This window comes from Python bivittatus, unplaced genomic scaffold, assembly GCF_059951505.1.
Source record: "Python bivittatus isolate LINGU-HERP-01145 unplaced genomic scaffold, Pbiv_v1 ctg000080_np1212, whole genome shotgun sequence".
Taxonomy (NCBI): Eukaryota; Metazoa; Chordata; class Lepidosauria; order Squamata; family Pythonidae; genus Python; species Python bivittatus.
In genome coordinates this window covers 60,315,926-60,339,074 of record NW_028277035.1, presented here as the reverse complement: position 1 = coordinate 60,339,074, position 23,149 = coordinate 60,315,926, and the positions used below count along the sequence as shown (strand labels likewise).

At 36.5% G+C, this 23,149-nt stretch overlaps 1 protein-coding gene across 1 annotated transcript in view; it reads left to right on the top strand.

Annotated features, from left to right (window-relative positions):
• The window catches only part of DNAH12 (dynein axonemal heavy chain 12), a 117,864-nt gene that overhangs the window by 64,466 nt on the left and 30,249 nt on the right, over positions 1–23,149 (top strand). Inside the window, exons 43-54 of the mRNA XM_088134789.1 lie at positions 4,800–4,961; positions 6,362–6,556; positions 7,901–8,034; positions 9,576–9,738; positions 10,130–10,210; positions 11,810–11,986; positions 12,241–12,372; positions 13,346–13,435; positions 14,425–14,565; positions 15,456–15,697; positions 20,238–20,385; positions 20,719–20,864. Of these exons, the coding sequence (XP_087990915.1) occupies positions 4,800–4,961; positions 6,362–6,556; positions 7,901–8,034; positions 9,576–9,738; positions 10,130–10,210; positions 11,810–11,986; positions 12,241–12,372; positions 13,346–13,435; positions 14,425–14,565; positions 15,456–15,697; positions 20,238–20,385; positions 20,719–20,864 (1,811 nt within the window). The remainder of the gene's footprint in view (positions 1–4,799; positions 4,962–6,361; positions 6,557–7,900; positions 8,035–9,575; positions 9,739–10,129; positions 10,211–11,809; positions 11,987–12,240; positions 12,373–13,345; positions 13,436–14,424; positions 14,566–15,455; positions 15,698–20,237; positions 20,386–20,718; positions 20,865–23,149) is intronic.

The following is a 23,149-nucleotide window of genomic DNA, read 5'->3' as shown; positions in this document are numbered from 1 at the left end:
CGGTGACATTGAAACACCTGGTGAAGAGTGCCTTTGTGTACAACTTCTTGAAGTTGCAGATCACTTGCTGGTCCATGGGCTGCAGAAGAGGTGTCGTGTTGGGGGGGAGGAACCTGACTTTTATGAAGTCGTATTCAGCGTCCATGTCATCCACCAAGGCTGGAGGGTGTGCCGGGGCATTGTCCATCAGGAGAAGGCACCTTTCAGGCAGCTGGTTCTCAGACAGGTATTTTTTAACGTTGGGTGCGAACACCTCGTGCAGCCATTCCATGAACAACTGCCTTGTGACCCACGCTCTCGCATTGGCCCTCCACATGACAGGCAGTCTGGCCTTGTTCACATTGTGCTCCCTGAATGCACGAGGGGTATGGGAATGGTACACAAGTAGCGGCTTAATCTTCAGGTCGCCGCTTGCGTTTGCACACAGCAAAAGGGTCAATCTGTCCTTCATGGGCTTGTGCCCTGGCAGTGCCTTTTCCTCCTGTGTGATGTAGGTTCTCTTTGGCATCTTCTTCCAGAAGAGCCCTGTCTCGTCGCAGTTGAACACTTGCTCAGCGACGTACCCTTCCGCCTTCATGAAATCCTCAAATTCTTTCTTGTAGGCTTCTGCAGCAGCCTTGTCAGAACTGGAAGCCTCACATGTCTTGCCACACTGTGGATGCCACTTCTCTTTCGGAATTTCTCAAACCAGCCTCTGCTGGCTTTAAATTCCTCACTTGCTGTGCTGGTAGAGGGGTTTGTCTGCAGCAAATCACTGTGCAGCTTCCTGGCTTTCTCGCAGATCATAGCCTCACTCACGCTATCACCTGCCAGCTGTTTCTCATTCATTCACACCAACAACAGCTTTTCCACCTCTTCCAGCACTGGTGTCCTCTGCCTCATTAAGATCGACACTCCTTTTGCCACATCAGCTCCTCTGATGGCATCTTTATTCTTGAGAATAGTCAAGATGGTCGACTTTGCCATCTTGTACTCTGAGGCCAGATCAGTCACACGAATGCCACGATCGTGCTTTTCTATAATTTCCTTTTTCAGCTCGATCGTCACTTTCCTCTTCAGAGCCTTACTCCCGCCAAGCCTGCTCTGCATTTTCTTTGGAGCCATGCTAACACGCACACCAAAAACCTTCGCAAAACACTGCAAAACACACCACAAACCTCACCAAACGTCTCCTTGCTACCGCGACCTCGCCCACAGGAAGCCGCGACCGCGTGGCAGCAGGGAAAATGGCCGCATATCCGGTTCGTAAGTTGAGGCGAGTTCGTAACCTGAGGTAAATTTTTCCTGCCGAAGCTGGTCGTAACCCGAAATGTTCATTAGTAGAGGCGTTCGTATCCCGAGGTACCACTGTATATAAATAAATATATAAAGAAGTGGCTTCCAATCTTCATAACAGCAGTACAAATACATTTATATTTTACCCTCTCTAACATAATTTCCTTGTTTCCATAGTCTACCCTTTCTAATCATCAAACTCATAAATCACAAGTTCATTTTTTTCTTATTTCAGCAAAAAGCCCATACAGGGTTTCCAGTCACTAATAAATGTAGTTATTGTCCTTCCTTTAATCAAACAAGTCAATTTTGCCATCTCTGCTAATTCTGTCATCTTCACCAGCCATTCTTTCATTGTGGATATTTCAGAATCTTTCTGTTTTTGTGCATATAATAATCTATATATATAATAATCTCGCAGCAGTTATCATATATAAAAGCAATCTTCCATAACTCTTTTCTAATTGTCTATCCATTAGTCCGAACAAGAAAAGTTCTGGTTTCAGTTGAATATAGTGGTACCTCAGGTCACGAACGCTTCTGTTCACGACCAATTTGGGTCACGAACAGCACCATTCGCAAAATTTTGCTTCCGTACGCGAACTCCGCATCAGGTGACGAACAGGATCCGTGGCCATTTTCCCTGCTGTGACACATGGTCGCGGCTTCCTGTAGGGAGGGGGACTCTCCCTCCAAGCAATATCTGCCTCCCCACCCACCTTCCTGTCCTCCACGCCAGAAGTCGCGTCGAGCAAGCTTAGCTTTCTTTCTTTTCGTGCTGAACTTTGTGTCATATTTTTGCGGTTTAAAAAAAAAAACATATGGTTCAGAATGGATTAACTGTAATTACATTGAACCTTATGGGGAAATTTGATTCAGGATGCGATCAAAAATCGGTTGGCGACCAAATTTGGAGGGGTCAGAACGGATTAACCGTATTTACATTGAACCTTATGGGAAAATTTGATTCGGGTCGCGACCAGAGTCACAGAACGAATTAAGTTTGTGACCCGAGGTACCACTGTACCATTTGAACCCATAATTTTCTGGCTTCTTTGCAAGTCCACCAAGCATAATAAAATGACCCTTCATGTTTTCCACATTTCCAACATAAATTTGAAGTATCTTTATACATTCTAGATAGTTTTTCTGGAGACATGTACCAATAGTACATCATTTTATAAAGTTCTCTTTTAAATTATAACATAATGTAAATTTCTTACATCTGCATTATTAATCTTCAGTCTAGCAGTGAAACGCTACTGCAGAATTTGATCTCTGGTCTTCTTCTTGACAAAGTACATAAGGATATCCCTTAGTACATTTCTTAATTTTGCAAATTGTGTATTAACTCAATACACTTTGTCAATCTCTGCCTCTGTATCATCTACATCCCATTCTAAAAACTTTGATAAAGATTGCACAACCTTTTCTCTGGTGTCTTCGCCAGGATCCTCTGGAATCACTCTAAGTCTCAAGTAGAATTCTTTTTCTCTTAATTCCGGTAATGCCAGATTATCCAAGTCCTTTCTCATCTATCTATTTATTATTTCTGTCTTTCTAAAATTTCTACTTTTTCATTAATTTGTTTTACTTCTCCAGTCATTTGTTCTACCATTTCTTCAATTTTTTTTACTTCTTTCATTTCCTCTTTCATCTTTACAAATCTTTCTTCCATTCTTCCTTCAAATGGAGCCAGATCACTTTTAACAGATTTGACAGCTTCAGATACTGTCTCCCCATCTCTTCAAACATTTTTTTGCAGTATCTCAGAACCAATTTTCTGTTGGTTGTTCCAACAACCCTCTCCTGCCTTCACCAAGTTTTGCTGCCTTTCTAGTAGTTGCCACTCTTGTTTGTAATCCAAAAGCAAAAGTGAGTCAGTTACAGAAGTGAAAGTTCTGTAGAAGGCTTTTGTCTCTTTTTGTCTCTCTCTTTTGCCTTTTCTATGTCTTCGAGGCTTTAGTCCAGCCTGGCACTCTGTAGTTCTGGTCACCCAGTCAATCTCATGTTACATTTATCTCTGTGTTTTGTAAAAACCACCAATTGCTTTTCTCTCTGATGTTAAACAATCAACATTCCCATGAAGGTATGGTCTGTTCATATGTTTCCAAGTAATATCAAAAGCACTTTCATCAAACTATTAATCCTTTAAATTCAAATTGTCTCCTTTGTCCATTTATAACTTTCTTAGGTCAAAATCTTATTAAGCTTTTTCCTGTTAGTTTTAAATTCTTAAAATTATTATTTTCCTTTTTTCTTTCTTTGATCTGGAATGAAGGCTGACTCACCTAGTGTGGGTTTTTTTCTTCCAGCCAGTCCAAAGATCTCTCTTTAACTGTAAGTTGTTTCTGAAAGTGATTAAGAAAATGAGCCTTTGAGCGAACTCATTGTCCTTTAAAGGCTGTGCTGCAGGTGCGAGTGTACTGTCTTTTCCTTGACTCCCAGCTGTTCAACTCACAAGTTGACCACAAGAACATTCAATTCCTGTGGTCTCCTCATGAGCAGCCGTCCGGAGTGCAGGTGGGCAATCTCTGAGTCTCTCATTATCCAGAGAGGCTCTGCTGACCAGAATTCATCATTTGGCTGCCAGTCACCACCACAACACTGTCTCCACTTCGTCAGAGACATCTCAGTCCTCCATGAATCTCATCTGGAAGCCGATAGATTATGATATTATCAATATATCTTTTTTATTGTAATGTTAATTCAATTTACAGAGATGAGACGTACACCACCCAGCATCACCCAGAACAGCCTATAAGGCCACTAATAAGCACATACTTCTCAAGTATATATATCTCTGAGGGTTTTTTTTAAAATACTTCCCAATTGACAACTGTTTTCATTGTTACCTCCCAAAGTCCATAGAGAATAACTTTTGCCTTTACCCTTCCAGGCATCCACCATGAAGTCATCCAACTCTCTCCTTCTTTGCTTGCTCTCTCTGAGTATCTATCTATCTATCTATCTATCTATCTATCTATCTATCTATCTATCTATCTATCTATCTATCTATCTATCTATCTCACTCATTCAAGGTGGCGAACATATCTCCTGTCTCCTACTCTTCCCACAACAACAACCCTGTGAGCTGGGTTAGGCTGAGAGAGAGTGACTGGCCCAAAGTCACCCAGCTGGCTTTCGTGCCTAAAGCAGGCCTAGAACTCACTGTCTCCTGCTTTCTAGGCCAGTATCTTGATTGGCTTTCTCAGGGTGTCTCTCCCCCTAGCTTTATATCTTATCCTTTGTAGCTTGTGCTAACCTTGTGTAAGTCACTAGGCCATTTCCTTAAAGTTGTCATTATCTTTAGATGGTATAACATTGCCAACAGAACTTTTATCTCAGTACCTCTCACTCATGCCATAAGCTTAATCATTCACATGATCTTTTAAGTATGGTGGGGATGTGCTTGTATTCCATGTTAATACTGTATGTATAGTAATATATACCAAGTAACCAACTGTAAAATTGTTACATTTAAGTATTTTGCACTGAATACTTAATGTTTGTGTTACTTCTAGAGCCTTCTGAGGAGTGCAGGTATGAAGGGCTTGAAAACTGTGTTTCTAATCACAGACACACAAATCAAAGAAGAAGGATTTTTAGAAGATGTCGACAGTGTGCTTAATACAGGAGAAGTACCCAACCTTTTTGCAGCTGATGAGAAACAAGAAGTTATGGAGGTATTCCCATGTAGAAGTAATATTTGTCTTAAAATGTATTAGAATCAATCTTTTTAAAATATTAGGTTTAAAATTTAAAATATTACCACACTTGGCCACAACTAAAAGTGAAGGTTTAACTCTGCTTTATTCAAAGGGGAAATAACTTGTAATTTGCTTAACCTCTAAACCCTGCCCCTGGTTAATAAATTAAAACTTGTATATACATTATATTGTATAGGGAATAATACACCGTTAAGAGAATAGTAGGAGGCCCTGGTAACTGTAATGCAAGACTGTATCACTTCTTGGGTTGACTGCTCCAAATGCACTTTATATAGGACTGTTATTGAAGTCTAACTGGAAGCTACAGTTGCTGAAAAAGGAAGTGGTGCCTGCCTAGTGGCAAATGAGAGTCAGCATAACCATACAGCACTGGTTTTACAATTGCTTCATTGGCTTCAATGCACTTCTGGGGACAATTCAAAGTTTAGTTTTAAGCTATAAAGTCCTTTATGGCTTGGCACTCAGGTATCTTCAGGACCACCTCCTTCAGATAGAACCCATCCCTCTGATCTGCTCCTCCAGATTTGGGATGCTGAGGTTCTCCCATATATATGAGGTTGGGGATGAGGAAGCAGAAGAAAATGCTTTTTTGCTTTTGGCTCCATCTCTTGGGAATAATCTCCTCAAGAAATTTGAATGCCACCCTCACTGATGGTCACATGCAGGTAGTTAAGATGAAGCTTTTCTTCGGAGCCTTTAATTCTTAGGAAATTGCTGGATTTCAGATGTTAGGGTGGACTGATGATTTTATAATGTTATTTGTTTTATGTCTTTATTTTTTAATTTATTTTATGTGGGATATTGTGAAGTGTCAGAAGTCTTTGTAGAGTTGCTGGTATAGAAATATAGTAAATGAAAAAAGTAAATAGGACAACTCTTAAAATACATACACAGTTTAAATAAATCTTATCACTAGCTTCACTTTAAAAACTATTAATATTTTCCTATTCTTATGGTCCAAATGAAGTTATTACAATTAAGAGATTTATTTACCACCCAGAGTCACTGGGAGTCAGGCAGCATATAAATTTAATAAATTATTATTATTTGCATATTTACTAGTTTAATTTGTATAGTTTTCCTAATCAGAAGTATATTTTTTACAGTTTAATTCATTTTGCTGAATACATTACAGCAGTGTTTCTCAACCTTGGCGACTTGAAGACATGTGGACTTCAACTCCCAGAATTCCCCAGCCACGATGGCTGGCTAGGGAATTCTGGGAGTTGAAGTCCACATGTCTTCAAGTCGCCAAGGTTGAGAAACACTGCATTCCAGTATCTATTAGTAGTCAGATTGTTTTCCAAAACTAGATTTAAGAACTGGCTGATTCACTTCTGTGCTTTATTCTCTAGGGAGTTCGTGCTGTAGCTCAGGCAGGCAGTAAGCATGAAGAGCTCAGTCCCTTGGCCTTATTTGCTTTCTTTGTGAACCGTTGCAAAGACAATCTCCATGTTGTGGTAGCTTTCAGTCCAATTGGAGATGCTTTTCGCAATCGACTTAGACAATTTCCATCTCTCATCAACTGTTGTACTATTGACTGGTTCCAGGTTTGTACAAATAATTATAGTGATGTCAACCATGCTCACTATATTCTTACCCATAAACACTTGCTTTCCACGCTCTTAGATGTTGATAATTTTCTCTTAGATTTTATGAATGTTGAAAATTATTCTTTCTTATAGAGAATAATCCAGCGTTGAATGTTCCATTGGTATCTGTTAGCAGTCACTGGGAATGGAGGCTCATACACTACATATGATTTTTTTTTTAAATCCCCTTGAATTCTCTTAAAGCATCCCAGTGGAACTGGGAAATATAATTCATTATACTACTGAATGATGTAGAGAGATCCCACTATCAGCTATGTATCCCAGGATTACATCTCTCTATTCCAATACAATATTAGATAGTTGGTCATAGTGGGGAATGGTTCTTGCTTTGATCCAAGTTATTTTGTTGTGTATAGTGACTATTGTTACACACAACTTTTACCTTGTCCATGTAGTCTAGTAAACAGAGTGGGTTAACCTCTTTCATTTGCTGTCATTCATGATATTCTATGTGGATTATGGAACAGGGGGATCCCATTCTGATCTACTTACTACTCCAGACATGGCTGGAGAACTTAACATACTGTGACAGTGTGAGGATGTTTTGTGGAATCCAAAAGATCTCTGCCCTGTTGCTTGTGGGGGGAGGAAGGTTACTTGGGCCTCTACTGTGCCTCAGTGGCTTTCTTCCTGCTGGCTAGAATTGGCATAGCTTGGGTTATGTACAAGCCAGGTGGATGGGTGTTATCCCCCTTGCCTTGCCTGAGGGAACCTGCAGAGATGGAAGACTTTAGGTGCCATCTTGCTAAGCCAACTTGACAGCTGCTGTGCCACTCACTGATACACATCTGGGAATGATTTGGTTACTGGAAACCATGGCTCTATTTTTCTTTGAGATTAATATTTTTTTAATCCCACCTTTATTATTTTTATAAATAATTCAAGGTGGCAAATATACCTAATACTCCTTCCTCATGGTCTCCTGGTTTCTAGACTGATGCCTTAACCACTAGACCAAAATGGCTTTCTACAGTGCAGCTATGTGATGTTAATTTAGTCCTGTATAGGACTGGTCTGTTTAGGGCTTAACTTAGTTGGTAACTAAACAGAGGTTAAATGTTTTCACTATTTGAATAAATTGTCATTAATGTTGTATATGATTTTATGTGAAATCCAAGGAAAAGGAATTTTTGTGAAATGAAGTAAAGTGACTCTTTTCCCATTTCTCTGCCCATATGCTATTAGCAGATTTCATGAAGAACTGTTGGTGGAATAGAGTAGCAAATACAATGTATAATAAGAGACTTTGTAAGGAAAAAATGTATATCCTTATGTTTACAGCCATGGCCTGAAGATGCTCTTGAGCGTGTGGCTATTAAATTCTTGGAAAAGCTTGAGCTCACAGAAAATGAACGTCAAGAAGTTGTTCCCATCTGTAAACACTTCCATACATCTGTGTTGTCACTTTCTGAAAGGTTATCTTTTTATATATGTTTATGCACTTCTAATATAAATGCAAGAGAAGCACTGGAAAGGAAAAAAATCCCAGCATATAAAACAATATTGCTAAAAACCCTGATATTTAGTAATATCTAATTAAAACTTATTCTCAGAAATAAAGCTGTAATGTCATTTTCTACCTGCTTTGAATTATCTTATTGTATAGTATGTATAACATTTTCCCAAAATAAATAAGTTGTAATAAACAACCTCATCTCCACACATAGCCATTCTAGATAACAGAAATGCATGAATGGGATCCTGTCTGTCTGTCTGTCTGTCTGTCTGTCTGTCTGTGTCTGTCTGTCTGTCTGTCTGTCTGTCTGTCTGTCTATCTATCTATCTATCTATCTATCTATCTATCTATCTATCTATCTATCTGTAATGTTTTCACAAAGTGGAAAAGTCACATCATATTAGGACTGTAGTACTAAGAGTGTAACTGTTACAAGTTGGGAGGAGTGATCATTTAAAACCTCCCTGGCTTCTAAGGGAAGCCCTTCTAAGGGTTTCCAGTAAAAGATAATTACAATAGGCTACCACCTGACATCTTACTTTGTCCAGCTGGGAAGTCCTTGACTGTTCTATCCAGAACTTCTCCACTCATCTCAGCTCTAGGAAAATAGAAAGTGCTTTGGGTCTTTCTGCCCAAAGCCTAGAATTACAGAACTTAACAAACCATGTGCCAGCACAGAAATGCAAGAGCAATAACTGTGCAGTAGTGTGCAAGAGGAAGGCTTTAATGAAAAATTCCCTTAGAAAATAAATTAAGCCAAATCTTTTGATATAAAAGGGAATGTGGGGAAAAGAAAATATTGCGGGGCGAGGGGGGTGAAGGGAAGGCAACAATCCCCTTTGCAAAATTCCAAATAAAATCAATATAATCAGCTTAGCTTAACTATTTATGTATTACCTCCTTGAATAAGCTCTGGTTTTGGTATCTACAGTATTCACTGCAGAGATGATGGCTGGAGTGAAAACATCTGTGTATCTTTTTAGATTGTTCTTCCTCTTTTTTTTTTTTTGCCTTTTCTCTCAGCACTTACCAGATTTTCAGAATATGGGGGATAAATGAAAGTGAGCCTCTTTGAGGAAAATGACTGTGGCTTTACCTAACCAAGAAGAATTTCTGTTTTTGATTATCTTGGATCTAGCTAACAAATTCGAAACTATCTAGAGGCAAATCCACTTTCATAATGACCCTTGAAAGAGTTATAATGGCATAGTCTGGTTTTACCAGTTCTCATTTTGTATAGATGGAATTATATGAGAAAGAAAAGCTGAATTACACATATTCAGGCCTCTAAGCATGGAGTCAATTTATCAAATGCTATAGGAGTCACTACAGTTGTATTGCAATAGCCCTTTCAATTCTAATTTCCTGATTTAAAAATCTCAATTATACTGATACATACACAGAGGAAAAGGAACAAGGATATATTTTTGATTATCAAACAAAATAGATATTTTTCTTTGAATCCTGGTTATAATTAAACATGATTTTTTGTTGATGCAGATTTTTGAACCAGTTGGGACGACATAACTATGTTACACCTACTTCCTATCTTGAACTTATTGGTTCCTTCCAACTACTTTTGACGCAGAATCGTGATACTGTCATGAAGGCAAAAAAAAGATATACTAATGGATTAGACAAACTAGCTTTTGCTGAATCTCAGGTGAGTCAACAATAAAAGTACACTTGTGCCTTGTGAGATTAGTTCATAATTTCAAAAATCAACTACATATCTTAGCTTTTTCTTTTGTTTTAATTGGTTACTTTCTGAATGCTGTTTGTTTTATTCTTAAATAAAATGTTATTGTCAATAATTGCATATATTTATTTCAAGAAATATAATCACATTTGTATATGATTTGACATATGGAGCAGGCTAGAAATTTCTAGGCATGTTTACCTAGAAATACTGTAAGTATCATTGGGTTCAAAGGGGCTTAATCCATAATAAATGTATTTAAGATTGCAGTCCAAATGGTACATAATAAATGTTTATTTCTTCTTTCTAGTTTGTGTACATTAAACAATTCATGTCCAACCACTATTGGTTTTAGGTTGGTGAAATGAAGCAAGAACTTGTTGATTTACAACCTAAATTGGAGCAGGCAAAAGTGGATAATGCAGCCATGATGAAGGTAAAATTTCTGATGCTTAGGATAATGTAGTTATTGTAGTATGCACCTGAATGATCATCCTAATAGTAATATTTTAATGATATGGTAATTTTATAGCTTTGTGTTAGTATCTCTAATTTGTAGTTATTTTTCCATAGTTTACAGGCTAAACTATTCATAGTGAAATGTTGGTAAATTTTCATCATTCTGATGTTATTTTGTGGTGGTCAATGACAAAACTAAAGATTTTGCTTTGCAATCAAGTGGTCTAAATGATACTGGTTAGCTTACGTTACTTTTAAATAAAAGTCAGGTGGCAAAATACAACTTCTAATGCTTCAGATCAGTTGCAAACCCATGAAGAATTACAGTAATTATTAATTAACAGTGTCTTGAATTTAGCTGTCCCAATTGTTGTCATGAAAACTATTCATCATCAAGTATTTAACAATATTAACTCTGTCTGCATGTACCTATCTCGATTCTATTTTGCATGAGGCTTCAACCTAATTCTCAGTTCGACACCAATTATGAGCAGCAGACTGAGATGCCATAAGTGTATGTGTCTGTACCGTATATGTATTGGTTCTGTAACAAAGTATCCTAATCTAGTATATTTTAATCTGTACAATGAAGAATCCAAGGAATTTTTCCCCATCAGCCACTGGTGAGGGAAGAGGAATATAAAATCTATCCATCTTTACTTCCCGGTCGCCTATTGTGAGGTTTTATATTTTAGGTATAATCCAGTTTTAATAGTGATTTCTCTCATTATCACCACTCAAGGCTGGTATCAGCAATTTACAAACAAGGGAGAAAGATCCAGAATCCTTCTTAGCAGTGGGTCTTGAACTGAGAACTGACCACTTATTTCCCATCTACAGCATCCTCTTATCTTGTTAAATTGCTTCCAATCATGTCAGTGTTGACTTAGGTAGGCATTTCAGGTACTGTATTTGAGTATCTGAATTATATAGAGTGTAACCGAGTGTCTGAACTATATCGAATCAAGCACCAGATGCTTGTGTTTTAAACTGGTAAATATATCAACAACAGTCCAGGTTGGAAAAGCAGCAGCTGCACCAGCTGGTAGTCAAGAGATAGAGGGTGGCTCATTGAGAGCACCACGTCCAAAATCCCATAGAGTGCTGCTCTTGTTTTTTTGTGCCACTTCCTCAGTTCCCTTTACATATAAGTGTGATGTCACTGATGATTTTTTCCAAGCAGAATCTCTCTTTTTAAACTCAAATCACACTTACACACACACACACACATATCGAGCATAATTAGGTTGTCCCAATGAAAGCAAGATTAATAAATGTCTGCACATATTCCTCTGTACAGTACTTTCCTTATAGAGGTGCTTACATTTGATCAGAAACACACTTTCAAAAATGTTGATACAAGAACCTACAAAGAGTCATTCTAGCTGGAATAATTAATTTTATGCAGAACTTAAATTTTGTATACATTTTATCTGGTTTCAAATATACATTCCTATGTTCAAAACAGTTATTTTGTCTTACTAAATGAATGCATGAATCTAATGGAGTGCATGCGGCTATCCTATTGTGTACCTATTTCATTATAATTATTTATTATTTTACCTTTACTCTCTAGATCATTGAGAAGGAATCTGCTGAGGTTGAAGCAAAAAGCAAAACGGTAAAAGTAGATGAAGAGCTTGCTACAGAAAAAGCAACTGAAGCTCAGGCGCTGAAAAATGAATGTGAGAGTGACCTTGCAGAGGCTATTCCAGCACTAGAGGCAGCATTGTCTGCACTTGACACTCTAAAGGCAAGTTAAAGACAGTGAGGGTTTATGAAAGAAACCTAAAAAGAGAGGCTTGGTTGGAATAGCATTCTTCTGAGCATTGTTTGATTGAAGGAGTATTCCATCACTCAAAACTAGATACATATTTTGCATCCAGAAGGTCAAAGTTTAGTCCTTGATATATTCAAATAAGAACAGGTAGCAGGTCTATTTAAGTATATGAGATTTTTGGAAATCTATATTATTATACTGCAACATGACAACATATAATATTTTAGCCTGCAGATATTACAATTGTAAAATCAATGAAGAATCCACCTTCTGGAGTTAAACTAGTTATGGCTGCCATTTGTGTCATGAAGGATATAAAACCAGAAAAAATTGCTGATCCTTCTGGAATTGGAGGCAAGGTAAAGTAATTGACAGCAAAGCAAAATGTTTCTAATGGCAAAACCCATTTTCATAAACAGGAAACATATACATAGACCTAAATAAAATAATTATTTTTAAACTGCAGGCATGGTAAAGTTGCTTCATCAGTATTTCATATCCATGAAGATTGAGCTTTCATCATTAAATGAGAAAGTTCAGGGAAAAAGTAGATTGGATTGTTGATTTCACAAATACATTATTAGCAAAACATTCTTCATAGGAAGAATGTATGGGAACTTGGAAATGGAGTTTGTAAGAAGATTCAGGGAATAAGATTACTATTTGCTTGACAGGTACAATTTTATATAACAGACTATTGTACTTGGATTTTTCAATTTTTCAGTTCAATTTTTTCTTTGTTCCCTATTTTTCACTAAAATGTGGAATCTTTCTTTATCATCTATTTTTACATCATTATTACAAACAGAAACTACCCCTTTATCTCATATGCTAATTTGGTGGTTTACATGGGAGGATTAAAATGATGAAGATCACCTTATTTGTCAAAAATGTAGGTTGGATTCATTTTCATACATATAGTATGCAGAGAGTAGGGTTGTATAAAGATTTGGATTTGAAGACAAAAGGCCCCTTATGTAGCCTCTCTCAGCAACTCCTTAAAGCAGCTCTGTTGTTTCCTAGAAACAGACAGCTGCCACATGACCCTGAGAAAGTCATGTTTGTTTTAAGGAATTGCCAACAGGTGTTAGCTGCACGCCAGTGTGTACTCCAAAGCACCTTTTTGCCTTTGCTTCTGAAGTGCAGATTCACAGTCCTTACTCTAGATAGTCAATGACAATTATTTTATTCCATACAAATTCTTTTCTGCTACCCCTTGCCCTCTTAATGAATATCCTTCAAATTATACATTCATTAGAAAACCTTCTGCATTTTCTCTTTCTCATTATTTTTGTAAAAAATATTTAACATAACTCTTTAACTTTCTTATAGATTTTAGACTACTGGGGACCTAGCAAAAAACTTTTAGGTGACATGAATTTCCTTAAAGATTTGAGAGAATATGACAAAGATAACATTCCAGTAAGTCTTTGTGTATTTAAAAAATAATAAGTAAATTGTGATTCTCTTACAGCAAACATGATAGACTCTGTCTTCTTTCTAACCTTTAAAAGCCAGCATCTCTTTAGATGAAATAATCATATTCACATGTCACGTAAGTGAGGATAGTAGTTGTAAGTCCTTTCTTACTTCCACCTAATTACAGCACAAACATGCCCCTTTTTTTCCTACCACATGCTCATGATGTTGCCTTGTTTTCATCCCTGGTCCATATCTGAGGCAGCTTAAAGTCATTGTGACCTGTTCTACTGTTTAAGTAATGTTTTCTCATTTAAGGAGGCAGCAAGCTACAGTAATTTTGCTGTGGGTGCAGTGATACCTTCATTGACCTTTTGATCTCTGGTGTAGTCAGGTGACTCATAGGGATGGGATTAGCCAAGCATCTATTGGCCACTTTAGACTGGTGCTGTCCTGTGCCCTCTCATTCAATTCTTGGGCAGTGTTTTCAAGAGCTATTATGGTTTGGGGAGCAAATGAAGCTGGTTCTTTCTGAACTGATCTGCTGATATCAGCAGAATGTCAGGCTTCTTTTGAACATGGGTTTAACACTTCCAGAACAGGGCAAAGCCACTGCCCAGGAGCTGATAGTCAGTCTCCTTTTGAATACACCTGTGCAAAATATCTTGTGCCAAACCAGAGCCATCTGGCATCTGTCAGAACTTGCCATATCCTTAAAGCCCGAATCCAAGCCCCTTCCCACACTGAGAGTGATTGCTAGATGTTTTCCTGCCAGCTGATGACTGGAGGGGAGAGAAACAAGCCAGGGGATTCCACTAATCCCTGTCATAAATGTGCCCAGGGCAAGATACGGATCACCAGCAAGGGGAGCAGATTACAGCTTGATTATAATAGCTACTCAGTAGTATATGAATAATAGTAGCTAAATTATTTAGAGAATTGTTACTGCTGAATCCACTATTTCACTTGCATGTAATGTATGTTTCATATAGGTATCGGTGATGCAGAAGATCCGTTCTGAGTATCTGACTAATCCTGAATTTGATCCTCCCAAAGTGGCTAAAGCATCTTCTGCAGCAGAAGGGCTATGTAAATGGATTATGGCAATGGAGGTTTATGACAGAGTAGCAAAGGTATTATTAAGTTTTTTTCCTTTTATGCTGAAAATATGGCTCATTAATAAGACTGATCCCAGTCAGATTCCTTTAGGATGCTCATGCAGCACAAACATAATATTTTGATGTATACTGCATTTGAATATGGAAGTTCTGTATATGATACTATAATTATTACATTAGTTCATTGTAAGATATATATATAGTACATTATAGTAATATAATGTAATAATTATGGATGGATGGATGGATGGATGGATGGATATATATATATATATATATATATATATAAATATATATCCATCCATCCATCCATCCATCCATCCATCCATCCAATCAATAAACATCTTGTCTATAATTCTGCCTAATCATTTTTAGCCATAGTCCAGTAATACTAGAATAGAGTGAAGGTCCCTGAAAGATTCTGTGTGAAAGGATAAGCAAATTTTGTGGTAATTTCTTAACAGGAGACCAGTCTTCTGCAGCAATATGGCCTAACAGTGGACCATACAGTGTTAGAAAATAGTTCTACACTGCAAAAAAAGAAAATTAAAAAAGAAAAAAATCTAGAAGGAAGTACTTGATATATAGGAACCAACAACCAAGTCACCAAAAACATTTGATTCCAGGTGCCTATTGTTTTTAAGTCATCTGTATTACAATCCCATTTAGCTATTGTTAGAACTGTGGCAATAACTTTGCTGTAATGAAAGCTCTCAGGCATTTTCAAGGCCAAGTACACATGCATCACAATAATCCAAATGGGAAATTGTCAAAGTATGGAACAAGTTGGCCTAAGTGTAGCTGAAGAATAGGCAAACTTGTCATATTTAATTATTTTTAAAGGTTTTTCTTTTTTTAAAAAAAAATTATAGAATATAACAATCTGTATTAAATTTATTAAATAGGTGGTTGCTCCCAAGAAAGCCCGCTTAGCAGAAGCCCAGCAGTCATTAGCACAGACTATGGCATTATTAAATCAGAAGAGAGATGAACTTAAAGCTGTTGAAGATCGTTTGGAAGCATTGCAACAAACCTTCATTGAAAAAACTGAAGAAAAAGCCCGCTTAGAATTCCAGGTGGATTTGTGTGCTAAAAAGCTAGAAAGAGCAGAAAAGCTGATAGGAGGACTTGGTGGAGAAAAATCAAGGTCAGAGAAAATGCTTTGTACTCATTTTAGCAAAACAATTATAAAGAAGAGAATACACACTTTTCAGTGATACTTAAGTGTAAAAGGTATTAAATGTTTACATATTACTATTTTTTTACTTTTTTACAACCTGAAAGAAATAATAACAATATTACAAGTTATTGACAAATTATTTTTTTTATTGATGATTGTTTGCTGCTATATGAAGCTCTTTGGATGTCTTACAATAACCTATACCTATGTGCCAGTATCCATAGTGAAATTAAGAATTACACCTCCTGGCAAACCTTAAGAACTTAGTATCTCTTATAGGAACATGTATACAGTTCCCACTTTTTACATCAGAAAGTATATCTACGCCAGGAAATGGAAATTTCTCACAAGGACAGTGAGATGTTCTGGGATTCCCATTTTTCTGAGCACATTCCACAGCTTGACATGTTTGACACAATCAAAGGGCTTTTTATAATTAATGAAGTACACAGTGAGTTCTTTTTGGTTTTCTTTGGTTTTCTTTGGTTTTCCAGCGTGCATCAGCAATAATGTCTCATGTTCCTTGGCCAGCTTTAACATCTGGCATCTCTTTTTTCAGGTCTCTAATCAGCATTGGATGATCCTAAGTATTATTTTGCTAGCATGTGAAATTAAGGATATTGTACTATAGTTTGCACACTCTGTTAAGTCTCCCTTTTTTTGGCATTGGAATTTGACCTCTTCCAATCAGTTCTCCAGATTTGCTGGCATAGCTTGGTTAGAACCTTTACTGAATCTTCTTCTGTTGCTTGCCGTATTTCAGTGGGTCTTTCATCTGTTCCTCTAGCCTTCTGACTTAGTGATGACCAATGTGCTAATCTAGCTTCATCTTCTACTACTAGTGGTTCTTGTAAGTAGGGAATATTTTCTAAGGTATCTTGGATGTTGACATCCCTACTGTACAATATTTCAGTTAATATTCCTTTCCTTGTTTTTAGTATACAAGACTTTTCTTGTTTTTCCATGTCTGTTTCCATCGACAGTGTCTTTACAAATGTTGTTGTAATACTGCTTCTTGTCTCTTCTAACATCTCTCTGAAACTCTTTGTTAAGTTCCTTTCTGAGATTTTTGTCTTTCTTGGCTTTGGCTTCTCTTTTTTTCTTGGCAATTTCCACAGTTCTGACATCCAGTTTGCTTTCTTTTCTTTCTTCGATTTTGAGTCTCTTTTCACATTCATCCTTAACAACTTCTTTAAGTTCATTCCATAATTCCTCTGGTTCTCTATTAATGAGGTTCAGGACTTCAAAGTGATTCCTGATGTTCTCTTTGAAAAGGGTGGGTATATATTGTTGAAACTCACTGGCTTTCTTCTTCTTTAGCTTAACTTGGAACTTGTACCTGAGCAGTTCATGATCTGTTCCACAGTCAGCACATACCATATCTTTGATGCTGTAATTGAGCTCCTCCATCTCCTTTTAGTAACAATATAGTCAATCTGATTTGTATATACTCCATCTGGTGATGTCCACATATAGGGGCATCATTTTGGTTGTTTGAAGACAGTGTTAGATATGAAGAAATCATTGGAGTAGCAGAAATTGACAAGTCAATCTCCTGCTTCATTTCAGTTTCCTAAGCCATACAATCCAAATATATTTTCCTATTTAATGTTTCCAACTTTGATATCCCACTCACCAATCACAAGCAGCCCATCTTGCTTGCATGCTCTGTTGATTTCATATTGAACTTGATCATAAAACTCATCAACTTTCTGGTCCATCTCCATTTCCTGATGCCTAAGATGTCAGTTCATAGTCGTTTCATTTCATCTTTCCCTGTGTTGAGCTTTCTTGTGTTCATGCTTCTTATGTTCCATGTTCCCACTTTAATTCTGTCTTTACAGCTTCAGATTTTCTTATCCTGTATGGCAACTTCAGCAATTAGACATCCCAAAGATTTAATGTAGCCACATCATGCACACCATTAGTACTCCAAAAGATCCTCAGCAGTTCCTCAGTAGCATGTTGAGTGCCATTTGATCTGAGGGGCCCATCATCCAGCACTATATCATCAACCATTTTATATTTTCTATCCATATGGGTTTCTTGGTAATGATACATGAGTGGTTTATCATTGCCTTCTCCTGTGCAATATCCCTCCCCCACGCTGAGGCAGCACAGCAGGACTTGGGAGGGTCTTACAACAAATATAACATTAAAAACATTTAAATACAGAATTGACTATAAAACTTATGCTGTCAAAAGCAGCAGTTATTACTGCAGCAAATCAGTATTCAGGAATTAAACACATATGTTTTAAAACTAAGAGACTGGGTGATTTTGTGGGGAAATGCTTACCATCTTGACTTGTCTCTGGTAATGATTACTACTAGTCCTTCCTGGGACATTTCAATAGTGTCTTTCATCCTGTCCCACCTTATCAATTTGTCTTCTCTAACTATTCTTTTCAACCTTGCCAAGCATAATAATTTATTCTAGTTTATCATTTACTTGTATCACATCTCAAGATACGTGAGTTTCTGCATGTTGATCATCACCTCAGGGCAGCAGTAAGACTATATTTGATTAATTCATTTATTGTTCTCTCAATCTTGTTTGAAATATTCTTTGTTGTCATTGAAATGTCCTTATCCTTCACTATTCTGTTCAATTTTGTCATGCTATCCTTCCTATCTACCATCTTCACTTCTTTATCATCAACAGTAAGTTCAGTAAGCATTTAAGTTGACATAATCTTTGTATCCTACATATTTAAAATTAACCTGGATTTTTTCACTTACCATTTTTAGTTAATGAAATTTTGTAATCCTTATTTCAGCTAGCAAAGTGGCATTATCTGCATAATAATATGTTTATTTTGAGTTCCAGTTGTATTATTTATTTGTTTGTATACTCCATACTGACTCATAGCGATTTACATATAAGATCCATAGAGCAATAACATTCCTTTTGCAAAGGAAACATAGACCACACAAACCAAACACACATCCTGGCATTATAGATATTCTTAAATATTTCAGACATCAAACACTCTATGGAAGACTCTGTGTTGACTGCTGGCCAAAATATATTAAGGGAGGTCACCATCCAGGAGTAGTGTTTCATAGGACAGAGGCAAAACCAGAAAGTTCTTTCCCTCACCACTGATATTATTGGTGGAGATTTTAATATGATCCTCTAGGCTGAACACACTGAACTGGGTTAGTTCTCCCTGAAGTCGGTGGTCTTGCAGACTCTGAGATGTACAGTATATATAAGCTATTAGTAACAAATGTAGAGCCCATGGCAGTGGCATTATATGAGACTGGCAGTTCTCCATCATTAAGTGGGCTGCTGTAGTCTGTATCCATTGCAGCTTCTAGATGTCTTCCAAGGCAACCCCTTGTTATTTTGATTGCAGCTATCATCTCTTCCAATCCTGCTGATCTTAGAAGATATTTGTAGGTAAGCAAAACAGACAATATTAATCCTTGCCTCAGTCTCTTTCTTATTCTGAACCACTCTGTTTCTCCAATTTCTTTTCTTATAATAGCTTCTTCATTGAGAAAAAAAAAATCCTCACAGGAATACTCAGGCATCTTGGTATACTCATTACTATATTGTTCCACATTCTAATAAGCAAAATGTTGTTTCCATGAACAGTGACTTCAATGGTTTGCTAATTTACATATCCCATTGCATTTCCCTTGTTTGGTATAGGTATATTCACTAATCTTTTCCAATCCTTATGCCAATAGTCATGTTTGTTATTTGTTGAAGTACAGTTCTTAGCACTAAAGCTGCCTCTATTCCTGTAGCTTTAAACAATTCAGTGGGTATTTTTTCATATTTGATAGCTGGTCTATTCCTGGTTGCTCTTTATTTTCTAGATTACAGAATCTGAGATTCTGTAATCCTATCTGTAAAGGGTTTTAATATAATCTTTCCATTTTCCATTAACCTCATTTGTCTCTATTATATCTCTTTCATTATTAGTTCTGAGTATTCTTTAAATTTTCCTGATTTCTCTGGTCATCTTAAGAAGATAATTTCTTCTTTCTTGTTACTTTCCTCATTGTTGATATTCTTGATTGAGACACCTTTCCTTGACCTTTTTGATTGATGATGAAAGTCTGCAGTCAATCATTAAACATCGTTCTTGTTGTCCAAGGCTTTTATCTTCCATTTTTCCCTGATGTTTGTGATAGCCACTTGGATAGCTGAATGGAGTTGGCAATCATCATCTGAATCTGAATCTGAATCTGTTCTTTACATTGATCTTACATTGTTACAGTATATCCCCCAAGTCAAATATTGCTAGCACCATCTACTTTCTTTAATTTTCTAAATTAAGGTAATTGAAATTACTAAGCTCTCCCACAGTGTAGAAGTGATAAGTCCCTGAAAAGTGTATCTTGAGACAATATTACTGAAAATGTCCTATTCCTGGTAGTTCTTTCCTAGACACATATTTAATTTTAACAACTCTAACACAACAAGGAGTAAAAATAACCCTTAGTGAACTAATATGTCATTTTGGCTAATTTGCTCACCTTCTCTCCCTTAGATGGTCTCATGCTGCAGATGATCTTCAAAACACTTATGATAATTTGACAGGAGATGTTCTGGTATCAGCAGGAGTGATAGCTTACCTTGGTGCTTTTACTGCTGGATTTCGACAAGAATGTACTAAAGATTGGAGCAAACTCTGCAAGGTGGTGTTTATTGCTTTATTTCTAGAACATACAGAGGCTTATACTAATAATGGCTCTGTCAAAAATAGATCATATATCTTGTTAATTAGCATGCTGCAATTAAAGGAGATAATTTTAACATGCATTATGATTTTTAATACCGTACATCATAATGGAAACAATAGCTAAATTTCTATTCAAAATTAATATTGCCTATTAACCTTTCCTATTTAATTTCTCTTGACTGTCTTACTCAAAAGTGAGATTAAATGCAACATGAACTATTTTAATACTATATGTACACATGTTTAATAATAATGAATATATAGATACAAGCTTTATCTGTGCCTACAGGTGAAAAACATTCCTTGTTCTGAAAACTTCTCTCTAAGTAAGACCCTTGGTGATCCAATAAAAATTAGAGCCTGGAATATTGCAGGTCTTCCAACAGATCAATTTTCCATAGATAATGGTGTGATTGTTGACAATTCTAGACGTTGGTAGGTAACTGGAAGTTATTATTTTGCTAATTAATCTAAAATTAGGTTACTGAAGCATTGATATTGATAGTTTTTAAATCTCTGGTTATATTTGTTCTATATATATTGTTGATTTTTTTATGGCCACCAAATTATTCTTAAGCCAACTGAAGGAGGCAGAGAAAGATACTGTATATCCATAGTTACATACAAACACACACATATGTACATACAACTTTAACTACTCCTTGAGGATAGGGAGTAGCCTGATTTTTTTCCTGGATGTAAATTGATAAATGAGAGCCAGTTTGGTGTAGTGGATAAGGCACTAGGCTAGAAATTGGGACACTGTGTGTTCTAATCATCCCTTAGGTATGAAGCCAGCTAGGTCACTTTGGGCAAGTCACTCTCTCTGAGTTGAAGGCAATGGCAAACCACCTTTGAAAACTGCAGGGACTCGACCAAGCAGTTGCCAGGAGTCAAGACTGACTTGAAAGCACACATACATATACAAAAAGTAATTGAGGTAATACTGTAGTGCTAAGTAAAGTAAAATTTTATTCCACTATAATGAATAAACGAAGTGTGTGAACAAGCCATATGCTAACATGGAACAAGGAAGACTTCAAGAGTGAGTGCCTGATAATGGAAAAAACCTTAAAACTTTCTAACAAAACTGAAGGATTTCAGGGAGGGAGGAAAGAGCTGAATTTCTTAATTTTTTAAAAAAAATTTATTTATCAGCAATCCGACCTCAATAAGAAGAATGAGAAAAGAGAAAGGCTAGGCATGGTTTTAACTAATTTTGTTTGTTCAGTCAAACTAAGTGAATAAAATTAGGAGACAGTTGTTGATAGCTGGAATAGTAAAACTAATTACAATGATTCAAGGCTTTGTGGATGAAGTAAGAATTAAACTGCATCACATATCATTTTATGAAGCAGAAGGGTAAATGCAGTAGCCCAAAGAAACAAAAATGTAAGCAGAAAAAAATGAAGAGGGGTCAAATTATAACAGGAAGGAAGTGAAAATAAGTAAAAAAGAAATACAACAGCAGTTGTATTATGGTTAGAGTCAAATATTAATTTTCTGTAAATTGAAGGCTAAAACCTGCCCATGGAAGGCTTTTCATTCCTGTGATAAAACAGGACAAAGCAATTTCTAGCAAATCCCCCCTCTGCTTTCAGCCTCCTAAAACAGTGATCTGGAGACTCCTGGAGACCTTTGGAAGAGCATGAGTAGTAGTACTAATGGTAGTCTGGTAGTATGATATGGATAAATGTCTTCATACATAGATGCCAAACCTCAAAATTATGGGATTATTCTAGCAGTGGATGTGATACAGATAGAATTTACTAAGAGAGGGAATCAACAGAAATGGGAAGAAGGAAATGTTTTGTGAGGTAAAGGGCCTTTCTTAACTTTTTAAACTTAAACTATACGTTATGCATATTTCTAAAGTACCCTAAAAGAGATATTTGAAAATATATTAGATGACAGGATGAAAATCCCCAAACATGGTTCATACATTACAATAAGCAAAGCAGAAGAATATTTTATATAAAAATAAACTAAGTCTGGGTCTCTGACCTGTAATAAAGAATTTGAATTTGAAAAAATAGATGAGAGATATTTACATACAGTATGGTCAAGTAAAACATAGTCCCCCAAACACATCATTAAACATTAATCAAATATAAGCTCTGTACTATAGACAAATGATCATTTAGGGAGTTACAATGACTTATATCCATAAATTAGAATTATAAATTAGAATTTTAAATGTTGGGAAATATCAAAGGTGTATACATTACAAAATATGCATATTGTGACAAACTAGTATGCATTTGCATCTCGAATTCAGCAAAATAGGACAAACACCTCTTAGAAATAATTACTGCCCACTACTTACGTGATAATATGCTTGTTTATTTATTTATTATTAAAATGTATAAGGCTGCCCACTCGACACATGACTCTGGGCATCTATTGCCTGCATTTGCAGAAATTCAAATATTTGACATACACATAAGCCCCTTTTCAGGACTTCCTTTTATCTGTATCAAAACAGGAGTATAATACATAAGTTAGACTAACTTTAGTCTAGGCAAAAAAGTTAATGATTCAGATGTTTATTGAAGCATCAGAAAGAAGCACTAAAAATGACCAGTTGCTTTTAAAGTAGACTTAAGCAGTCATAATTTGGAAATCTGAATCTTTAAGAAAACCTTACCAGAGAAATTCATTGGAGAAGGCCCTGGATTTTCATACAGTGAGAAGATCTTGATTTTCTGTTAACTGCTTGG